General features: G+C 39.3%; 2 protein-coding genes across 2 annotated transcripts in view; one reads left to right on the top strand and one right to left on the bottom strand.

Annotated features, from left to right (window-relative positions):
- LOC112115997 (intraflagellar transport protein 74 homolog) overlaps nucleotides 1–22,042 on the bottom strand; it is a 56,692-nt gene that overhangs the window by 24,757 nt on the left and 9,893 nt on the right. The window contains exons 6-11 of the mRNA XM_024213258.2: nucleotides 21,293–21,352; nucleotides 19,794–19,855; nucleotides 9,008–9,146; nucleotides 8,034–8,096; nucleotides 6,104–6,247; nucleotides 5,314–5,354 (exon numbers count right to left, since the gene is read on the bottom strand). Of these exons, the coding sequence (XP_024069026.1) occupies nucleotides 5,314–5,354; nucleotides 6,104–6,247; nucleotides 8,034–8,096; nucleotides 9,008–9,146; nucleotides 19,794–19,855; nucleotides 21,293–21,352 (509 nt within the window). The remainder of the gene's footprint in view (nucleotides 1–5,313; nucleotides 5,355–6,103; nucleotides 6,248–8,033; nucleotides 8,097–9,007; nucleotides 9,147–19,793; nucleotides 19,856–21,292; nucleotides 21,353–22,042) is intronic.
- On the top strand, nucleotides 10,033–17,984 carry LOC113405352 (leucine-rich repeat-containing protein 19-like). The gene is given in 5 exon segments (XM_026646489.1): nucleotides 10,033–10,084; nucleotides 13,308–13,399; nucleotides 15,221–15,725; nucleotides 15,991–16,206; nucleotides 17,656–17,984. Coding segments are annotated over 5 exon segments (1,194 nt in total).

Raw genomic sequence — 22,042 nt, 5'->3', positions numbered from 1 at the left:
ATTCTTCTGTAAATCTTCAGCTATAATTCTTTATCAATTATAATTTTTCTTAGTTACCAAGAATTCTGTTTAAGCAACTTACTAGCCAATCAAATGTTGGTTACCCAGTTTAAAAAGAAATCCACAAAATGCCTGTGACTGTGAATATTTAAATAAAATTGTACACCATAGTTTCTAGGAGATTTAAAGAAAAAAAGGTTACTAACCTCTCATAACTGTTGTTCTTTGAGATGTGTTGCACATGTCCTTTCCACTCTTGGTGTGTGCATACCCCACGCAGAGTCGCCAGAAACTTTTTCCCTCAGTGGTACCTGCCGGAATGGCTTGAACATCCTCTGCTGATGGGCCCAGCTGACCTTGAGCCCCCCAGTTCCTTCCTTCCAGAAACTCCAATGCAGAGTGGTAAAAGGGTGGGTCGTGGAAAGGACATGTGCAACACATCTTGAAGAACAATAGCTATGAAAAGTTAGTAACCATTTTTTCTTCTTCAAGTGATTGTACATGTGCATTCTGCTCTTGGTGATTCCCAAGCAGTTAAATAGGCAGACGGATCAGAGTTTATGTATGCACAGACAATACAAAGCGACCAAATCTGGCATCATCTTTTGAATACTGAGTGATGGTAGAGAAGGGGAGAAGAAAGTGTGTACCAATGACCAGATTGGTGCTATGCAAATGTCCAGGATAGGCATCTGCAACAGGAATGCTGTTGAGGAAATTTGCAATCTTGTAGAGTGGGCAGTCAGCTTGTCTGGAGGAGAGATGCCTGCCAGATCATAACACGTGCAGATACAAGAAGTTATGCAAGATGAAATTCTCTGAGCAGAGATCGAAAGACCTTTCATTCTGTCCGCTATGGCCACGAACAGTTAGGTGGATTGCCAGAATGGTTTGGTCCTATGTAGAATGCCAGTGCTTGTCTAATGTCTAATGTGTGTAGCCATTGCTCATCCCTATTTGCATGTGGTTCGCAGTAAAATGCAGGCAAGTAAATTGACTGATATGAAAATTTGAAACTACTTTAGACAAAAACCTTAGATGAGGGCGTAAGTACACCTTATCTTTAAAGAAGACTGTGTATGGTGGTTTGGATGTGAGGGTGCGTAGTTTGGAGACCCTTCTGGCAGAAGTGATAGCAATTCGGAAGATCACCTTCCAGGAAAGGAGTAGTATAAGCAGCACATATAACCTCTAGGAAGAGACTCAATGGCGGTCTTATGAATTTAGCCAAAACTAAGTTCACTTCCCAAGGGGAAATTGGCTCCCTTAGTTGAGAGTACAATCTTTCCAAGCCTTTAAGGAATCTAATTGTCATGTCATTAGAAAAAACAGAACAGTTATCCACGTGAGGGTGGAAAGCTGATACTGCTGCCAGGTGAACAGAGGAAATCGCTAAGCCTTGCTGTTTCAGGTGCAGGAGATAGGCAAGTATTTGGTGGATGGAGGAATGAATCGGTGAAACTCTGGTTTGACAAGCCCAGATAGAGAAACATCCATTTTGACAGACAAGTGGCTCTGGTGGAGAGCTTTCTGCTACCTGGCGAACTTGCTGCGAGCAAGCCTGCTCTTTGGGATTTAACCATGGAGCTTTCAGGCTGTTAAAAAAAGGGTTCACAGGTTTGGGAGAAGCAGCCAACTGGGTGCAACGGGAGCGAGATTGGAGTTGCCGCTGAAAGGTCCAGTAGAGTGGAGAACCAGGGTTGGTGGGGCCATGCTGGGGCTATTAATATAACCCAGGTGTGACTCTGCTTGCTCTTTAGTGGCACTCTGTGTAGGAGTGGGACTGGGGGAAAAGCATAAGAAAGCTTTCCCATCCAGGGTAGCAGGAAGGTGTCTGTGATGGAACCTGGACTGTGGCTTTGTAGAGTGCAGGATTGGTGACATTTTCTGTTGTTTGCAAATAGGTCTATTTGGGGAGTCCCCTACTACTGGAAAATGCCTCTGGCTACGTCGAGTGAAGAGACCACTCATGGTGACTGGAGAAAGACTTGCTCAGGAGATCTTTTAGCTTATTCTACACCCCTGGAAGATAGGTGGCCTTGAAGTTGATTGGATGGGCTATGCAAAATATCCATAGGTGAACTGCTTCCTGACATAGGAGGGACGAATGAACCATGGTTCAGGTAAAACATTGCTGCAATGTTGTCCGGAAGGACAAGCAGGTTTCTTCCCTTGATATGAGGTAGGAAAGCCTGACAGGCAAGACGAATTGCCCTGATCTCGCTGACATTTATATGAAGAGCGAGCTCTGTCAAGGACCAAAGACCCTGAGTTCAGAGCTCCAGGTGAGCTCCCCATCCTAGAGCCATCCTAGATCCTGAGACCAGAGTCATTGATGGTTGAGGGCACAGGAAGCACCCACACAAATGTTGATAGGATTCAACCACCAATTCAGCAAAATTAGAACCTGTGAAGGTACCATGAGCACAGTGTCCAAATGCAGATGGTTTGGCAAGTACACTGGGGCCAGCCATGTTTGAAGGGATTTGAAGTGCAGCCTGGCATGTTGTACTACATATGTGCATCAGGCCATGTGCTCTAGGAGTCTCATACAGTTTTGGACTGTTGTGATTGGATGAATCTTGAGTACTGTCACGAGAGATCTATTTGATTGGATTCTCGACTGGGAGGACAGCTCTGGCCTGGGTAGAGTCCAACAAAGCCCCTATAAACCCTATCCTCTGCAATGGGCAAAGGATAGATTCGTCTGCATTGATCAGTAGTCCTAAGGCCTTGAAGGCTGACTGAATAAGATGAACGCTGGATATAACCAGCAGTACAAGTAGGCTGGTATGCTCCGGTATGCCATACTAGCAAGCTATTTATAACTGGTACAGCATACCGGAAAGACACAGAAGCAGGAGGGCTGGGGGTTCTGCTCCTTTCCCCACTGGGAGAGGCAGCGGGGAAAGGAGCAGACTGCTGACAGCTCCATCGGCGGCTGTACCACCCCTAACCCTGCCCCCCAGCCCAGTCTCCGGCAGGGCTGTTGCTGTAGTACAAGGAAGGATGGAGACACAGCTCCATGCCTGGAAGGGCAGGGGGCGGGGCTGGGAGTTCTGCTCCTTGCCCTGCTGGGAGGCGCAGCAGCAGGGAAAGGAGCAGAATGCTGGCAGCTCCTCCGGTGGCTGTACTGCCGCTCCCCAGCCTTGCCCCTGCCAGCCCTGTCTCTGGCACATCAGAAGGAGGATAGAGCCGCCCGCCCCCCCTACCCCAGGAAACATGGGATAGATGTGGGGAGGGGACGCGGAGAGCGTGGGGACCCCAGGGGTGGTGAGGATTCACATTGAGGGTCACATGGAGGGTCATGTGTCCCCCTTAGCTAGTGGAGGCCCCCCCACACTGGTAAGACATGGATTTTACTTGCACCACTGGATATCACCTAAGTTTGGGTCTGGCCCTTGATTAGCCAGTCATCCAGGTAAGGGTAGACCTGCACTGCTAATCTTCTGAGGAACGCTGCTACCACAGCCAGACACCCAAGGAGCTGCAGATAGAAGCACCATGAACTGGTAATATGAGTACTCCACTACGAGCCTGAGAAACTTTCTGTGCCCTTGGTATATCTACACATGAAAGTAGGCATCTCTTAAATCGAGGGCGGCATATCAGTCTCTTGGATCCAGAGAGGGAATAATGGATGCCAGGGTGACCATGCGAAACGTAATCTTCTTGAGATAGTTGTTGAGCTGATGCAGGCCTAAAATAGGCCTGAGATCTCCCCTGGCTTTTGGGATTAGAAAATAATGGGAGTAGAAATCTTTCCTTCTTAAATTCTGTGGAACTTCCTTTATGGCTCCTACCTGAAGAAGAGATTGAACCTCCTGTACCAGAAGTTCTTTGTGAGAGGGGTCCCTGCAGAGAGATGGAGAGTGAAGGTGGGAAGGAAATACATTGGAAGGTATATCCCACCTCTACAGTGCTCAGCACCCACAGGTCATAGTGCTATGAGACCAAGCGCTGATGAAATGGGCAAGGCAGTTTGCAAACACATGAAAAATTGTGTCTGGCATCCTGGGAACTGGTACGATGTCCTCGAGCTTCCCATCAAAATGCCTGCTTACAACTCCCTGGATGTCTAGCTGGGACAGGCACTGAAGCGGAGGTAGAAAGAGGAGGTGGTCTACACCTATAGCCTCTAGTCTTCAGTCTCTGCAGGTCCTGTTGGACAGCTGAAGCAGAATATTGGAGGGGCTGCTGAGGCATGAAGTGCTTCCTGAAAAGGGCTAGGGTGTACAACCCCAGGGACTTTAATGTTGCCCTCAAGTCTTTTAACCCACGGGCTTAGTGTGTCTGCTCCTAAAAGAGCAACAATCCTTCAAATGGAAGTTCCTGCACAATCTGTTAGACCTGCTGTGGGAGCCCAGAGGACTGCAATCAGGAGCTTCTATGCACGTTTGCGGCTGCCAGGGACCGCCTGACCCTGTTGGTGCCAGTATCGCCGACACTGCAAGAGTCGATGCTGTTGGTGCCAGCAGACACGGTGCCATCTTCTGTGGTACAAAGCAGAGGCGCCTACAAGTCAGCTGTCCTGACTTCTTGTTCAGCCAATCGCTAAGACAGACAAGTGTGTTTACATTTGCAGGCGATAATGCTGCCCAGTGCCTATTAATCGCGATTAATTTTTTTAATCTCTTGACAGCCCTACTTTAAACAGTTTACCTACTTCATAAATATGGATTAGACAATATTTAACTTGTGTTGTAGGGCTTAATTGTATCAATAAATATTTGTGTTCAAAGAAGTTATGATATCAGTTTTAAATTATGGAAGCAAGCATCTAAATTACTTTTTTAGTCTCATGGACATTTGATTTATACAGCACATATCAACACAGCAGCAAGCCAGTCAAATGTTTTAAACTTTGGAAAAACTTTTTAAAAACAATTTAAAACAATTTTTAAACGGTCTCCAGGTTGAGATTGCTAGCTAAATTTAAACTCAGAGACTTTTTTTAAAAACAGCTGAGTTTCTAAAGTAAACACCAAGAGATCCTCAAATACAGTAGTTTTAGTGAGTATAAGCATAATACGTATAGAATGCTTTAGTAACTTCATTTAATTAAATTTTACTGTAGATTATTAATAACAACAGCTACAAGCAACACTTATCTATTATTTTATAAATATTAACTAATTCTCACAGCAGGATAACAAACAGGATAAATCACTTGCTCAACTTCACAGAGGAAGTTTGTGTGAGAACAAAAAGTAATGTTTGGCTCCTAATCCTGTGCTCAGACACTTCTCTTATAATGTGCGGACCCACTGGCAGGAGCGGGGCTTATAAGAGCAATATAACATAAGTACTCACTGTCTTTCCATACTTGCTATTTCCTGGTTATCTTCTTTAACCTATAAAAAATGAATAACAAATGTTTCAATACGGGGAATAAATTCAAAGACAAAAAAGAGAGAGACAATCTAAAAGATGCACAAAACCAAATGATTAACTCAGTTATGTTAGGAATGAAGGCTCAGCCTGCCAAAGATCTGCTTGGAAATCATTTTTCTACAATGGTTGCTTTGCTGAATAAAAGATGCAATATTATCATTTAGTGGTGTCATCATTTCAGCTACCTCCCCGTGCTTCTCTTCTTTCCCAATACCTATTTTAAACTTTAATGCTCTGCAACACTTACTCTCACATGAATACTTCGTATGCATGCAAACAGCTTCATTTAAATTAATCAGACTACTTATGTTAGTAGGAATTACTCACACCAGAAAAGGTTGCAAGACCAGGTCCTTAATGAATAAGACAGCTCATCTTTCCCAAACTTTTTAGTCTTGAGTTAGAAAGATGTTAAAGAAAATGAATCCAATTTTCCCACCCCTGAGTGCTCCCTTTCCATCCTGAAAACCTGGTATGAAAGTGACTAGAACAGGAGCTGCCTCTGACAGTTTTACATTAGCTGAGAGCTCCACCCCACCAGATAATTCTTAATCCAGGTTCCAGCCCCTTTGTGTTGCTCAAAGAGCAAAAAGGGCCAGAATCCAGGCAGAGAATCCAGCCCAGTATTTTAACATTTTCATTCTTTAAAAAACACTGAATTAAAAAAGCCTTGTAAACAAAAGATGTAATAATCATTTTGTTTTCCTGCCTGTTTCAGTAATCGCTCTCTTTCTTCCTGTGGAGATCCCATACTCTTGTCCTCAGCAATCATTTGATCCCGATGTTCCTCGAGCCCATGAAGTTTTTCATACAGCTGCACTGCCTCTTGTTTTACCTGGGAATGTGCTATTTCCTGAGTATAACAAACAAACAAACACTTACTGGTTAGACATTAGCATTTCTAGTAGGTAAGAAATTGTTGCAGTGCTTGTATTTTTATTTAGCAAAGTTCACATATTTAATAAAACAAGTTTATTTGGCAACTGTACAGTGAAGTCTGTACAAAGGACCACTCATATAATCTAGCTGTCTAGGATCTTGCCCTTAAGCACAGTTTCTGAGCATCTCAGTGCTATCTGGGTGCTTTATTAGGCTATGTCTTGCTATGAGGGTCTACCCTAACGGAGCTCCAAATTTACCAAGTACATTTCTGCTCCTTCTTTGCTGGAAGATAATCTCTGTTGAGGAACTTTTATGGGGGAAGGGGCAGAAAGGCCTTGCATGGTCAAGACATTTTCACTATGATATCAAGCCACATGCACACATCAAAAGATCTAATATTTGAAGGGGTTGTCAAAATATCTATGCCACTGACCTGTGAAAATAAGAGAACAGGAAATTACTTCACTGTAACTGTTGTTTTCTGAGGATACATACTACATCTTATCCACACTTTTGGGAGCATGTTCCTCTGTGAGACCAATGCAGGCAATCTTCAACTTCAGTGGATTAAACCTATTGGTTTGTATGTGTGTAGCATAACCCCTGCTATGAAATTTAGGCCAGTTCTTTCAAAGTGGGAGGTGAAGTCACTCACGCACATATTAAAGAAGACTGAGTCGTACAGAGAAATTGCAAACCTCTCAACTGTCCGGGGAGAAGAGTTTGTGAGTGATCTGATGTATATATTCAGAGAAAAATTAAAAGTAGTTCTCTGATTTCTAATGTCACAAAAGAATACATCTGACACTGTTAAGGGTAACTGAAAAATAGAGTTTAGAAAGGAAACTTCACCATAGCTATATGAGTTTGCTATCCTGAATGCTAGAGTGTCTAGCGGTAAAATATGTTCTGTTTTCTTTCTGAGGAGCAAATCCAAGGCAGTGGAAAACATGGAGGAAAGCCACATGCCTACTACACACTTAAGTGACAGCACAGTATATATTCACCATGGGCAAAATTTAGCTCAGGCTAGGGAGTACAAGCAAGCCCCTGCATGCTACTTAATCACTATGTTGCCTCTGCAAGGATGGGAGTGGGAGAAATTACCATGCAAGATGACCTTCAGTGGAGCACCGATACTAGATCAAAATAAGTGACTGTGGAGGGGACCACTGATTTGGGCTCATACACATATGTACAATAACAAGGAGCCCCTATGTTGAGGTTTGGAAGGACTGCATCTGGTGTTCCAGCACATAGGCTAGAAAAGTGGCCACAGAAGGACAGTGTTACAGCCCTGATCTTGCTTGTTGATGGAATTCTATTCTCCCGGACGTTTGTCTGGATCCACACAAAAAACAATTACTCTATTAGCATAAAAAGAGAGTGACTTTCTTAATTCTTTCAAAAGTGCTAGTTTACATCTATGATGTAATCACTAAGCTATATTTCACATGTATGATATACTAGCTGTGAAATACAGTTATCTGATTACCTGACACCTAGCAAAAATAAGTAATAAATCATAATTGGTGGGGTTTTGGCCCTACCTGATAAAAATAAAATTATACAAATTAATGGCCTGAATCCACACGACTAAAATAGATGCGAGCTTTGCCTTTATCTTCAATGGGTGCAGGATCAAGCCATTAAAGAGTTACAGACAAAAATATACTGTGATTACTTTGTTGATGTAAGAATTTTTTTTTTTTGCATTTACAAATATAAATAGATCAGTTATTTATCTTCATACATACAGCTCCTAGAGTGTCTTCCTTTATATTTAGTCCATCCAACTCCTGCTGTTGAGCATCTAATTCCTAAAGAAAACAAGCATGAATAGTTTAGGTAACAATTACCACTGGAGGAGGATTTACTTCCCTATTCTACACATTTTATACTTGCAAATACTGTAGAATATTTAGTTGTTTTGTTAGGTATATATGTGAATAGGTTAAGACCTCTTCCTCTAAACAGCTCCACGCTGAGCGTCACTGACTTTGCAGTACTGGAGTCTTTGTGAATAACATTCATATCATTGTTACTTGTATTTTGGCTATAATTATGAACGATTGTGCCCTTTCATCAATTTTTTTTGAAGGGAAAGTGTCCGTTGAAAAAATAATATATATTTTAAAAATATCCTCATCTCTTTTGTTAAACTTTAGCTAACTGAAACTGAAAGAATTTTAAAAATCTAAGTTTAATTTTTGCAGTCATTTTCATTTATGTGAATGTCAGGCAGTTATTGTAGTGGATAAGGAATTAGAAATCTTGGGTTTTGCTCCCAGCTCTATCACTGACTTGCAATGTGACCTTGGGTAGGTCATTTAGGTCTGGATCCTGCATAGTTTATAATTGTTCTTAATTTTACTCATGTGCTTAAAGTTAAGCATCTAACTGTTTGCAGGATCAGGGCCTTAACCTCTACACCTTTATTTCCCCCATCTGTAAAATGAGAATAATGATGGAGGAGAATGAGGATGATTTATCCTTTGTAAACCACGTTGATATCTACAGCTGGAAAGTGCTAAGTATTATTTGTTTCTAGTCAATTTCATTTTCTGATTTTCATGCATTAGCACAAAGTTGAAATGTTGGGGATAATGCTACCTGAAAGTTTCCTTTTAAATTAATCAGATCTTAAATTCTTCAGTATTGCAAACTATACAGTGGAAATCATCGAGCTAATTTCACATACATCTTAGACAAACAATATGACAAAACCCACCTGCAACAGTTTTTCATTTGTAGCCTTCATCTCCATGTATTTAGCTTGATTTTCCTGAGACATATTTTTTATTATGTCATCAGCTACTTGTTTTTCATGCTCAATATCTTCTTCCACTGCTTGAATTAACTTTTCTTTGCTGTAATAACAGAGGAAAGTAAGAGTATTTTTTTAACTTGTACTAGGTACTAATTATACTTTTTATTTATAAAACAAAGAGATGCTCATTCCATGCTTTTTACCCCCTGAAACAATCTAATTTCACACAAAAAATATACAACTAACTTCTTTCCCCAGAATAAAATAAATATATTCCAGCTGATAAAATAAGTGCACCATTACCGTAGATTTTTTGCTTGAAATATATATGATACACATTGTATAACACTGGACTTGATTCTTCTGTCCTTACACAAGTTTAACTCACTGAAATCAATGTGAATTTTGAACACAAAACAACTTTAGGATCAAACCTATCATAAAGTAATTTTTTGAATGTTGACATACCATGCAATGTTCCCCCTAAATAAAGAGGGAATATGTGACAGATTTAAGCTACTACTAGAGATAGTTGCTTCAATTACATCACCATTATATACAAATTAGCAAACTAAAAAGATGAGGCTTGCAAACCATGAATTATCATTTAAAAATGTGCACATCTGTAAAGATCTGAAGATTTTACTTATCTGATGACTAGATTCCACTTACAAAATAAACCTCTTCTCTTATAAGTATCTTTAATTGACCACAACTCATCCTTTGTGTAAACTCCTGCAATATTTTAACTTGATTTCTCCTATGTGATCAGAAATTATGAGGCCTAAACATATCATTACCAGACTTCCTTATTGGCTGTACATCCAAATAAATCTAAGTGACTATAAGAAATTGCGCAACCTAGTCAATCTTTTGCTAAGGAAGTTCTAGTCTTTTATTTATTTATTTTTAGCTACCTGCTCGTTCACGGAGTACAAAGGTTGAAAACAAAGTAAAGTGCTGTTGCAACACATCACTTCTTTTTAATGCCCAGGAAACACACAACTATACATATGCTCTCTCAGAAAAAATAGAAAGGTAAGATACTTTATAGAATTTTTTTACGAAACCAACTTAATATCTTAAGTGTGTGGGAAAATACTTTGTTTATATAATTTGGCTGTCAGAGTGGAAATAGATCATACATTAAAGACGCTTTGGGTTCCTCAATCAATATGAACCTTTCACAAGCCAAGCTACTGCGTTATGCTTTGTTAGAAGATTAGAAAACAACCGTAGTCTTTTGGAAAGGAAAGATTTTCTGATTTTACAAACTACATTTCTTCCCAATTTATTCTTGAAAACTGCATATTTTATTGTTTTTAACTAATATAGGAAGTGTAAAGGAACACATCCCTATGAAATGAAAAATCCTAAAACGCCATTTATGAAACATTTTCAAAGAAAGCACCTATGGGCTCAGATCATAGGAGAATGTCAAGATATTAATGATGTGCTGCCAGCCTGAGTTTTTTGCAAAATAACTAATTTAAAAAAATCTATTTTCCAATAGATCATCCTTCAAATAGTATATGTTGAATTTTTTTATAATCCTTTATCTTTCTGCTCTTACGTTGATGTTTATATGGGTCTTTTCATTGCAAAAGAAACTGACTGACTATAAAAGGAAAATTTTTAGACAGAAATGGATTTATTGAGTTTACAGTGTCCCTTTAATTCAGATGTACTGAACAACTTTGATAATTTTCACCATTTAGCAACTTGTAAAGATTTGTTTCCCCTTTTCAAATTGCAATAATATTCTGAGTCAGGATTGCTTTAATAGCCTGCCCTCCCTAGGTGTGCAGAGAAACCCACAAATCTCAGGTATGCTGCAGTGATGGGCGACAGGGGATGGATCACCTGATGATTACCTGTTCTGTTCAGACCCTCTGAAGCACCTGGCATTGACCACTGTCGGAAGACAGGATACTGGGCTAGATGGACCTTGGGTCTGACCTAGTATGCTGTTCTTATATTCTTATGATATCTGAAAGTTTCTATACAGCAGTGGTTCTCAACCAGATGGTCCGGGGCCTCCTGCAGGGCTGTGAGCAGGTTTTAGGGGATCCATCAAGTATGACCAACATTAGACTCGTTAGGGCAGAAAGCCAAAGCCCTGCGGCAAAAGACTGTAGCCCAGGGCCCCGAGCCCTACCACCTGGGGCTGAAGCTGAAGCCTAAGCAACTTAGCTTCGCGGGGGCTCCCTGTTGTGTGCGGCCCCAGGCAATTGCCCTGCTTGCTACCCCCTAACGCCGGCCCTGGCTTTTATATGCAGAAAAACAGTTGTGGCATAGTTGGGACGTGGAGTTTTTATAGCATGTTGGGGCGGGCTCAGAAAGAAAATGGTTGAGAACCCTTGCTATAGAGCATGTGGAGTGAATCTAGCAGATGTACATTTCCAACAACAGTGGAGATACACAACTGGCTAGAGCAATCCCCATCTTCCTAAGGGGGCAGACAAGCAACTAGCTAGGTTGGGTCAGCAGCCCATACCTGTAAAAGAGATCATAAGTACTATTTGAGATAAAGAGCTATAAGCCAATGTGCCCAGCAAACAAGTTTGCCAATGGCTAGGCCTGCTATCATGGTACGAGATTGGCTAAGGCTTCCTTTAACTAGCTTTGAGAAGAATTGAGACCTAGCTTTAAGAAATAATTTTGATGCTGGAAAGTCTCTTTATTCATCCTAACATTTCGTTTGCTTTTTTGATCGCAGCTGCACATTGACCAGATGTCTTCACTGAGCCATCCACAGTTGAGTCTAGGTCTTTTTTCAGGGTTTATACAGTTAACACGGAAGAACCCTGTAAGGTGTCTGAGTTTTTAACTTTTTCTCCTCCACTGTGCATTACCTTACACTTACCAACATTAAAATTCAGGTGCAATTGTGTTGCCCATTCACCTAGCTTGGTTAAGTCTCTCTGAAGGTACTCATACAGTCATCTTTGGTCTTGATTAACCTAAATAACTTTATGTCATCTGCAGACTTTGCTACCTTGCCACTCACTCCCCTTTTCCAGCCCATTTATAAATATATTAAACAGAGGACCTGCTGTGAATCTTTAACCATGATGGATATTGGCCATTTAATCCTGCTCTTTGTTTTCTGTCTCCTAGCTAGCTTTTGACCCATGACTACTTAGGGTTTTTTTATCAGCCTCTTGTGTGGGACCATGTCAAAGACCTTTTGAAAGTCTAAATAAATTATCTCATATCATTCTCCTTTATCCACAACTTCACTAACAAGTTTGAAGACTGTGAATAGTTAGTGAGACACATTTTCCTTTTGCAGAAACCATGCTGGTTACACCCCATTATATCATGATCTTCCAGATGTTTTATTATTCTATTTTTAATTATTGTTTCAACCAGTTTGCCAGGTAGAGATGTAAGGTTTACTGGTCTGTAATTAACCTGATCACTCCTAGTGCCTATTTAGAATACAGTCCCTAAATTTGCACTGCACATGTCTGAAGGAGCCTAGATTCAACTTCCTTAAGGGGTGATAAAGTAAATTTTTCCAAACTCTGGTTTTCCTGCCGAATCCTATTTCTCCATCTCTGGTGATTTTGCCTCACAGGATTTTTGCCTTTCTTGAAAATCCAAAGATGCTGCATGCATGTATCCTTTAATACAGCTTACATGGTTTGCATTCACTTTTACTTTATTACTTGATGGGTTTATCTTGCCAATAAACCCTGATTCAAAGGAGCAGATGGACCAGGTGTCATTTGCACAATTTCTGAGGTAGGTTAATCTTAAAATAAATAGCCTCTGTAAGGAAAGCACTCATGATTTCCAATAGATAGGGTGTATCCCTGTTCAAAGACCCCAACACAGCATTTTGAGCGCCATGGTTACCTAGCTCCAAAGCATAGATGAATAGGTTGGTGCATAGGGGGCTATCCTATGACACGAATAATAGACAGCTTATGAGTTAACTGTGCTGGTCACCACATATACTGATCGATTGCACAAAAGCTGCCTGGTTGGTTTCAGGTTTGGCTCAGTTCAATAAAAGCTGCAGCTATTTTGGCTAAAACACATCTTTCTCTCCAATTAGAGTCTTATTTAGGCTCTTGGCAATATTTACGTAAGACAAAAACACAGTAAGTTATGATGAATCATTTGTTTCAACTATAAATCAACACTTTTGTTTACATTACTAAAACCATCTTCACCAGGAGCATGCCTTTAAACTACTAATACAGCAACTTAAATTTTGGCCCTAACATGCAAAAATATTCTCTCTTCTAGATTTTGAACATGAAAATCCCTTGGCTAATGATCTGGATTGGAGCACTATTTTCCAATCCAGTCACGACTGACTGCAATATTACTTCTCTTTCTGTAAGTTTTATAACCATATAAACTAATCTGTTTAATTTTTGCTCATTTTTGTAGAAGATCCATCGAAATTACAGGAGATGCCTTGTAGATCAAAGACATTATGTATTTTAACAATAGTCCCATCTTCAACCACCTCAATACCTTATGGTGTATATATACAAAGCCTATATATAGCTATAGCTGGAGAGAGAGAGAGAAAGAGAGAGAAAGAGAGAGAGATTCAACAACCTGATGGTGGAAGCATGTAGAAATGAAATAAACAACATGGCTTTCTTTTAACTGCACAATAAACCAATGCAAATCATTATGTCAAGGCTGCACTTTGCAATTTATTGAATTGCAAACATGTTTGATAAGTTTATGTTTTCAGATCTTGATCCAAAACCCACTGACGTCAACAGTCTTTTCCCTGACTTCATTCAGTTTTGGAGCAAGCTCAAAAAACTGCAAGCTGCTGGGCACCCTCAGCCAAGGGTGGTGATGGAGTTCAGCACTTCACAAAGTCAGCCCCACAGCTTTTGAAAACAATACTAGTAATAAGAGAATGGAATTTAATTTTTCACCTCACTCTTTCCAAAGAGAATTTTAATTGAATCGCTTCCTCCTTCTTGTACTTATATTTTGGGTGTCATGATGGATAGTCAGGTGATTACACTGCTGTTATATTGATTACTCTGCTTACATTAAGGAAATGACTCACTGCCTACATGTCTAGAACTAACTTTGCTATTTATCTTTTGCACTAAGCTGTGGGAGAGGAAATTACACATACACACACACACACGAGAAATCCACCATCTTGTAAAAATAAAACAGGTCTCAGTGTACTCATTGGTAGGCAGAATAAAATCAGTACAGTAGGCTCTCAGAGCTGAGATGACTGCAGGTAGGTTAGTTTCAACCCAGAAAATCAAATTAGTGTCTTGGTTGCAATAAAGATTTAACCTTTAGTGAACTCAATCCTTCTCCAAAAGGTCTGCCTGAAAATCTTATTAAAATAAATATCTTTGCATAGGGAACAAAAAATAAAGAGAAAACAAAAATGAGTTAATTCTCAAACTCTTGCCCTCTTCCTTTCATTCAGTCACTACACCTTTCTTCAGGGATCTTCTGGTTATGTAGGAAGGCAGTTCTTTTTATACTCAGCCCCCTTCCCATCAGGCCTGGCCAAAACTTCACATTACATTCCTAACTGCTCTTGGTCATTAATTCCCAGCTCTACCCCCTCACCACAGAGGGGAGTTTCACCTCCCTGTCTTGGAATTCCACACTCCAAAATTGCTTCACTAAGGGCTTGTCTACACTTACAGGGGGATTGATGCGTGGTGATCGATGCATCATCGGTCGATTTAGCGGGTCTAGTAAAGATCCGCTAAATCAACCGCAGATTGCTCTCCTGTCGACTCCTGTACTCCATCGGATCGAGAAGAGTAAGGGGAGCCGACGGGACAGCGTCTACCGTCGACATCACATAGTGTGGACCCCACGGTAAGTAGATCTAAGCTACTTCGATTTGAGTTATGCTATTCACGTAACTCAAATTGCATAGCTTAGATTGACTTTTCCCTGTAGTGTAGACAAGGCCTGAGATGATTTTCACCACCTCAGTATATCCCACAAGTATATTTTTAAGAAAATCAGGAATAGGATAGTACAGGCCCAGGACGGCTTTCCTTTTGGACCTCAAAGAGTTGGTTACAAGGGTTTTTTGCACTGCAGGTGCTTGTCACTGTTTCTCTCTCCTTCACCATCAACCCTCCCTACTAGAAAATAATTTGTAATTTTCTTTGTTTATATTGTTTTTCTCTCTCCCTTCAACAGGTCACTTGTGAGGAATCTGCAAAGAATTACTCTTCTATCCCTACCTCCCTAAGTAAAAATGTTACTAAACTGTATCTTAGCAATAACAACATTACTTTAAATGATACCGACAAAAAGGTTCTGCAGCTATTTATTAACTTGACTGAACTCTATCTGAATGAAAATGCCATTACTGTGCTACATAATAATACCTTCTGCAATCTGTCAAAACTCACAATTCTAGATATTAGTAGTAATTATATCAGTACAATTGAACAGGCTGCATTTAAAGGCCTAAATCAACTATCCATATTGTATCTAAATCATAACAAAATATCCCAGTTGGATTCTGACACAATTGCATCGCTAAAAAACCTGATGATTTTGAGTCTACAGGACAATTTGTTGAAGTACTTTGATGTAAAAGCATCATTTAAACTGATTACCTTAAATGGAAATCCATGGAATTGTTCCTGTGGCCTGCTCAGTTTACAGAAATGGCTGAATACCTCAAATGTGACCATGGGTAAGTTTTGACAACAGCAGCATTCAGGACATTACAATATTTACAAAAGTAATCCCTCTGCAGTGTTTGTTTCTCTCCAATCAACCAGCATTATCTTGGTCTTACCTGGTTGCGCCTCATCCAGCTTGCTCTCATGTATAAAATATGATTTAATACTGTTAATTAATAATGAACCTCACTTATATATCACAATATCTCACTTACACTGCAGCACAGACCCTATAAATATAATCTTTCATTACCTTTTTATTATTCATACTTTCAGAACATGAAAATGACACTCTGTGTGCATATCCAGATGTCTGGAACAAATCTTCTGTCAAGACAGCACCTATCCAAAAATCTGATTGTGACTCAAGAAGAGGATCTATAGCAATCACTACACCTTTCACGTCTGCCATCAGTCCTAAAATCATTTCCATTTTAACATCCTCTCTCAACTCTTCAAACAACAATATTAGGAGCAATGCATCACATCCAGGTGATGTATTGATGTTTCATTTTAATACTTTATAATAGCACTGTCCAATACCAGTGCTATGGGACATTTCTCCAAATAAGTGAGGGATATGGGGATTGCTGTGCTCCTAGGCACAGAAATATTGTGTTCACATTATGTGGAATTTATGTTATGTTTAACTTTATCAGGAGCTCAAAACTGACCTGAATTAGAACTCCATTATGGAATATTGTAAAATAATATCTATAAACTAATGATGTGAGAAGAAGATTTGAGGTTCAAATAACCATCCAAGTGTTTGTATTTTAAATGAACTACAATCAAGCCACCCAGTTAAACTGCCCACAATCTTCTATGCCTGAAATAGGCTCCTTCCTATTTTTAGTTTTCTTCTTGGTATGTAAACAAGGTCTACTGATTTACTTACCCATACCCTTATCCCTAACCTCTGGTGTGTTCAGTGGGAGGGCACCATGACTGTTCTTCATGTTTCCAATAGGGGTAGCATGGGGAGCACTTACACCACTTTCTCCACCATTGGTGTCCCATTTTGAACCACCTCCACCCCCCACTTGATACCCTTCCTCTCCCTTTTGACCCACAATTTATTCTCTACTTCATCCTCCAGCCAAATGATTCTGCTCCCCTGCCTTTTCCCACTCAGAGTAGCAGCTCCGCTTCCTGCTCCTGAGACTCTCTCTCCTCTGCACAAAGAGACCAATAGGACCGATGAGTGACTGAAGTGGGAGAAAGGGATGGCAATCTCTGGATCGTTTTATACCTAGGAGGCCAGCACAGCCACAAAGTCCCTTAGGATGCAGCAGCTGCCATAATTCCCTGGACACTAGCCAGCACTGTGAACACACAGGGTAGATTTCCAAATAAAGATTCTTGGCAGCTATGATCTGTTGGGATTTTCATAATAAAGGAAATATATCTGGAGAGATGTGCAAAATGAAAGAAAATTAAAAAGTGCCGATCTGGATGTAGATGTTCTAGAGGGCAATCATGTCAGCTTGAAGCTTGAAAATGAAAATGAAAGTCAATTACACGTTCTATTGTCCTATTCCAGGGATGAATCTAAAGTTCACTTAAAAGCTGAATAATGATTCGAGGAATGTGCCCAGAACATTTCAACAGACCTTCAGTCCTGAAAAGAAGTTACCTATTTAAACTTGGCCACACAGCACATTCTGAGTATCTAGAGGGTGAAAATATGGACTTAGGTACGCGCACGTAAAAAGTTTGTTCTCAGTGCAGAGATTTTGGTTGCCCAAACATTAGTATTCTATTAATGCTGTACAAAGAGTCTCAAGAATTCTTCTCTCTATCACTTTGTTTCCATGAGTCCCTTATTGGGCCATGAAGCAATTAATATCATAGTTCTTTTGGTTATTATGCAAGGAGCTGGTTATTTTGGTTTAAGATATTTAATTTAATGTGATTTTACTTTCTTTTGTATTCTTTAAGGTTCTCCACCTCTTGGCAAAACTTGGGTCTTTCTGCTCGGTGTTCTGGTGTTTGTCCTAAGCTCTTCACTACTGATTTTTATTGCCATAAAATTCCCACTGTGGTACCGCTACTTGATCAGCTACAATCACCGTCGTCTCCAAGAATATGAACCAGAAATGTTTGATAAGGAGTTCACAACTGATCTGAGCACTTCTTCATCAATATCAAATACCAATGAGCAAGATTCCATTGTAGTATTTGAACAAACTCATACATTTGTACTTGACGAGGATGGATTTATTGAGGACAAATATATAGACGACCCTGGATTAACTGAAGAGGTCTAAATTCTTATATAATGGATGATAATTTGGCTTTTCAATAGCTGATTATATAGGATCAATCCGTTCAAAATCTTGTATATAAATATTTCTAGTATATATCACAGATAGAACTCAAAGCTCTCAATCTCTCTCTTTTGGACAAATGTGTGGCACATGTTGTATTAACTGTAGAGGTAAGAAATCTGGTGATGTGCATGTATTACCACAGTAACAAATATTTCAAAGTACATAAGCATATACTCCATATGTCTGACACTAAAATCTCACTGTTTGATTATAATGGGGGAAAATAATACCTACTTCTTATATAGTATTTTCATCAGTAGATCTCAAAACACTTTACAAAGGTAGCATCATTACCCCTGTTTTACAGCCAGGAACCGAGGAACAGAGTGGGGAAGTGACATGCCCATGTCACCCAGGAGGCCACTGGCAGAAGTGGGAATTGAACCCAGGTCTCCTGAGTCTCAATTCAATGCTCTATCCACTAGGCAAAATTAAAAACATTGATTAGAGCACTTGGGATTTTCCAGCTAAGCCAAACTCAGTTTTCTTTATTCCTAAACAAAAAGTATTTGTTTGAGTAAGTAAAACAAAAATGCTGTCTCACCTCCACCACTTAAATGCATCCAAGGACAAATTATCATTATTATATACCAACCACCTTTTTATCTTCTGCCACTGTTGCCTGATGTCTTTTTTGTTAACATGTTATGAATATTTGAAAACTGCCAATGCAGTACATATTTTTAACAACTTAAAGAAAACACTGAGACATTTCTGTTTTTAAATTGCAGGTAGATGAATCTCTTCAAGATTTTCAAATATGTTGTTGAGATATAGGAAAATATCATTTTATTTAAGGAATAATTTATGGTAAATGAGAAAATAGACATTTGTTTTAATATTAGAAGAAAAATGTATTTCGCATTATTTCACAAAAGTGTTTATAAAATACAGTGGATAGCAAAATGCTCCACATTTTTCATCATTTTTATTAAACTTTTAAAGTCACAAGATCTTAACATTGTATAAAAAACAAGATTTGAAACATTAATGGCCCAAATCTATCCTCAAATAGACCCACTGGAATAAATGCTATAGATTTAGGCATGTATGAGGACAGAATTGGCACCAACTGTAAAAACAAACATACTACAAAAACTTGTGGTGTATTTATAAAACAGTTAGCAGATATGTGGTCATTTTTAGTGTATTTAGAAATCACTAAATAACTCATTTTAATTCTGTCATGATAGCTATGATAACATTTGTTTGTTTCAGTCAGGAAGTCAGACCAACTATAAAGCAATCTCGAAGAAACAAAAAGCAGTCAAAGAACGAAGTGTTTGTTTTTAAAGGAGACATTGATTCTTACATAATGTTCTTTTAAATAGCTTCACTTTTGTTGTACTGAATGACATACTTAATTGCAATATTTAATGAACACAGATGCAGTAGTGACAGTATAGCCTGTACGATTATTGACCTGATAATTTCTGATTGACTTAGAGAACAAACCCATTATGTGTTTCATCTAATTAGAAATCAACTTCTTTATTAAAATGCATTGAAACAATATTTTAAATGTACTTTAGGACTATGCTGTACTTTAAAAAGTTGACTGAGTGACTGAAGTTTTATTTCTTACAAACTTTATTCAGTAGCGCTTGTAGAGCATACATTCAACTCTTAGGCAATATTTTTCTGAGTTAAAAATACCCCGATCAATCAGATCACTTCTTCAGTCTTACCCATTTTAATAAGCTACTTTATGCTAAAATTCAATTTTCTGATATTTGTGGTACTTACGCTTGTCTCTCTGTAAAAATTATATCAATACTCTGAGCTTCCCGGTCATTTTGAGTTTTCAGCTGTAAAAAAAAAAATCAATAATCAGTGAGTAACAGTTTTTTGCATGAAAAGATACTTGCCACTAATGAAAATATAAACACTATCCATTCATCCAAGGTTATACACACATTTGAATGAACGAGAGGAATGGAAGACCAGAATGGAGAGGGGAAGGAATAGCAGTGGCTTCCTACCCAAAGACCTATCTGATGCTGCAGAGATGGATTCTGTAACTGTAATTCCCATTGGAAGCCTGCATTTGAATGGGAGCTGTAATCACAGAAACTGCCTATCAGTGTTTTTATTAATAATCAGGTTGGATCACTTGGGGTAAAAATAGCTTCACTGGCTTCTCAGGCTGCTGGAAGCCTCTTTTCAAAGAAAAGTTCCTTCTGACTATGAACACAGTGAGCACTGGCGCAGTCTTGGTGCCTGGAGGCACCCTCCAGCAAACTTATGAAATTAAGAAAGAACTTCAAGGGAAAGCACAGCTGATATGTATTTGCTTTGAACACACCATAGGCCCATTAATGCACTATTGCTTTGGAGTCACTTGAAGGGCAGAGCGTGGAGGAGAATGAAGAAAAACTCAAGAGCCTGGGGAATTTTACAAGGAAGACTGGTGAATGTGGTCAGCCTCTCAGCTGATTAGTTTTCTGCGCCTTCCACCCAAATAATGTGTGATATATGTGAATATTGGTACATTGGGTTGGGAGACATATCACTCTTACCTTAAATAGAGAAATATCATGGGCTTTGAGGATGATTTTAAGAGTAACTGTGTCACTGACCAACACAGATACCCCAGCATTTGGGTCAAAATAGCTGGATGAAAAGGTTTAGTCAGTCTTTCAATAACTGTAGCTCTACAGATGTTGATTTAGGATGTCAACCACAGTATTTTAACACAATGAATCTGGGATGCCAGGATACTACATTTAACATCCCATGCAGTGTTTTCAGGGTATATTCAAGATCTAAATTTTAGACATGGACTTCCTTGGGAAGCAAGAAAAAGAACTGGATTCACTGAAAACATATAAGAAATATCTCAATGAGTTTTTTTATAACAGAAACTTTTCATCTATTTAATTTTTTTAAAACTATCAATCCTGTTTCTGGAAAATAATTATAAAGTGTTTGCTAAATTTTGAGACAAAAGAGAGTTTTATGCTGTCACAATCCTATAACTAAGGCCTCAGTCCTCCAAACACTTACACGTGTGCTTAACACAACACACACAGGCAGCTCCACTAAAGTGATGTGGGTCTCAACCCTGCAAACTCTTACATACTTGCCTAGTATTACTCACCTGAATAATCCCATTACAGTCATTAGACTGTTTAGGTCAACAAAACCATGCATATGCACAAACATTTGAAGTACTGAAGTTGTAATGTATATAAATATATTTATTGTAAATGCTATATTAACATGGCAAATCCTCAAACTCTTACCATATTATAATCGCTCATCACTTCTTCCATATCTGTATTGGTGTTAAGTTTATCCACTAACTGAAACAAGAAAGAAGTTCAAACAGTTAATGCTCTGTTCTTTTTAATCACATTAAAGAAACATACAAGAAGTTAGAAAACTCTTAAATCACTCTTTGAAAATGTTACAAAAGAGATGACTGATATGGTATTGCAAACAAAAATCTGAAATTAGAAATTTTAATATACTACATGTAAGCTTCATATTTCATAATTCTTACAAGTTCTGTATAACTGTACAAAATAACATTAATATTACAGAAGCGGTATTGATTTCTCACATCCAAAGCAAAGTTGATTACTTATAATATCAGTACATTTTCTTTTTTTTTAAATACTCTCCTTGGTTTCCCTCTCCTTCTTACAAGCCTCAAAATATTTTTTCTCTCTACTGATTTTGTCCTTTCCTATGGACATAGAGAAAGAAAGGCTAATTTTCAACTCCACTTCAAATTTGAAACAAAATGTATCTGTCCAATTAGCTTAAATCTCTTAACTAAACTTAACAAAATGTATCTGTCCAGTTAGCAGGGCCGGCTCCAGGCACCAGGCACCCAAGCTGGTGCTTGGGGCGGCACCTGGAGGGGGGCGGCGGCGCTCTGGCCGCCTGGGGGGGAGAGCCGAGTCCCCCCCGGTGCTCTGGCCGCCCTCCCCCCAGCCGCCGGGGGGAGAGCGGCGAGCCCCTGCTGGGGCTCGCCGCCCTGCGCTCTG

This window comes from Terrapene carolina, unplaced genomic scaffold (assembly GCF_002925995.2).
Source record: "Terrapene carolina triunguis isolate 2854851 unplaced genomic scaffold, T_m_triunguis-2.0 Scaffold35098, whole genome shotgun sequence".
Taxonomy (NCBI): Eukaryota; Metazoa; Chordata; order Testudines; family Emydidae; genus Terrapene; species Terrapene triunguis.
Note: the sequence above shows the minus strand (reverse complement) of the source record. Positions and strands in the feature narration are given on the sequence as shown.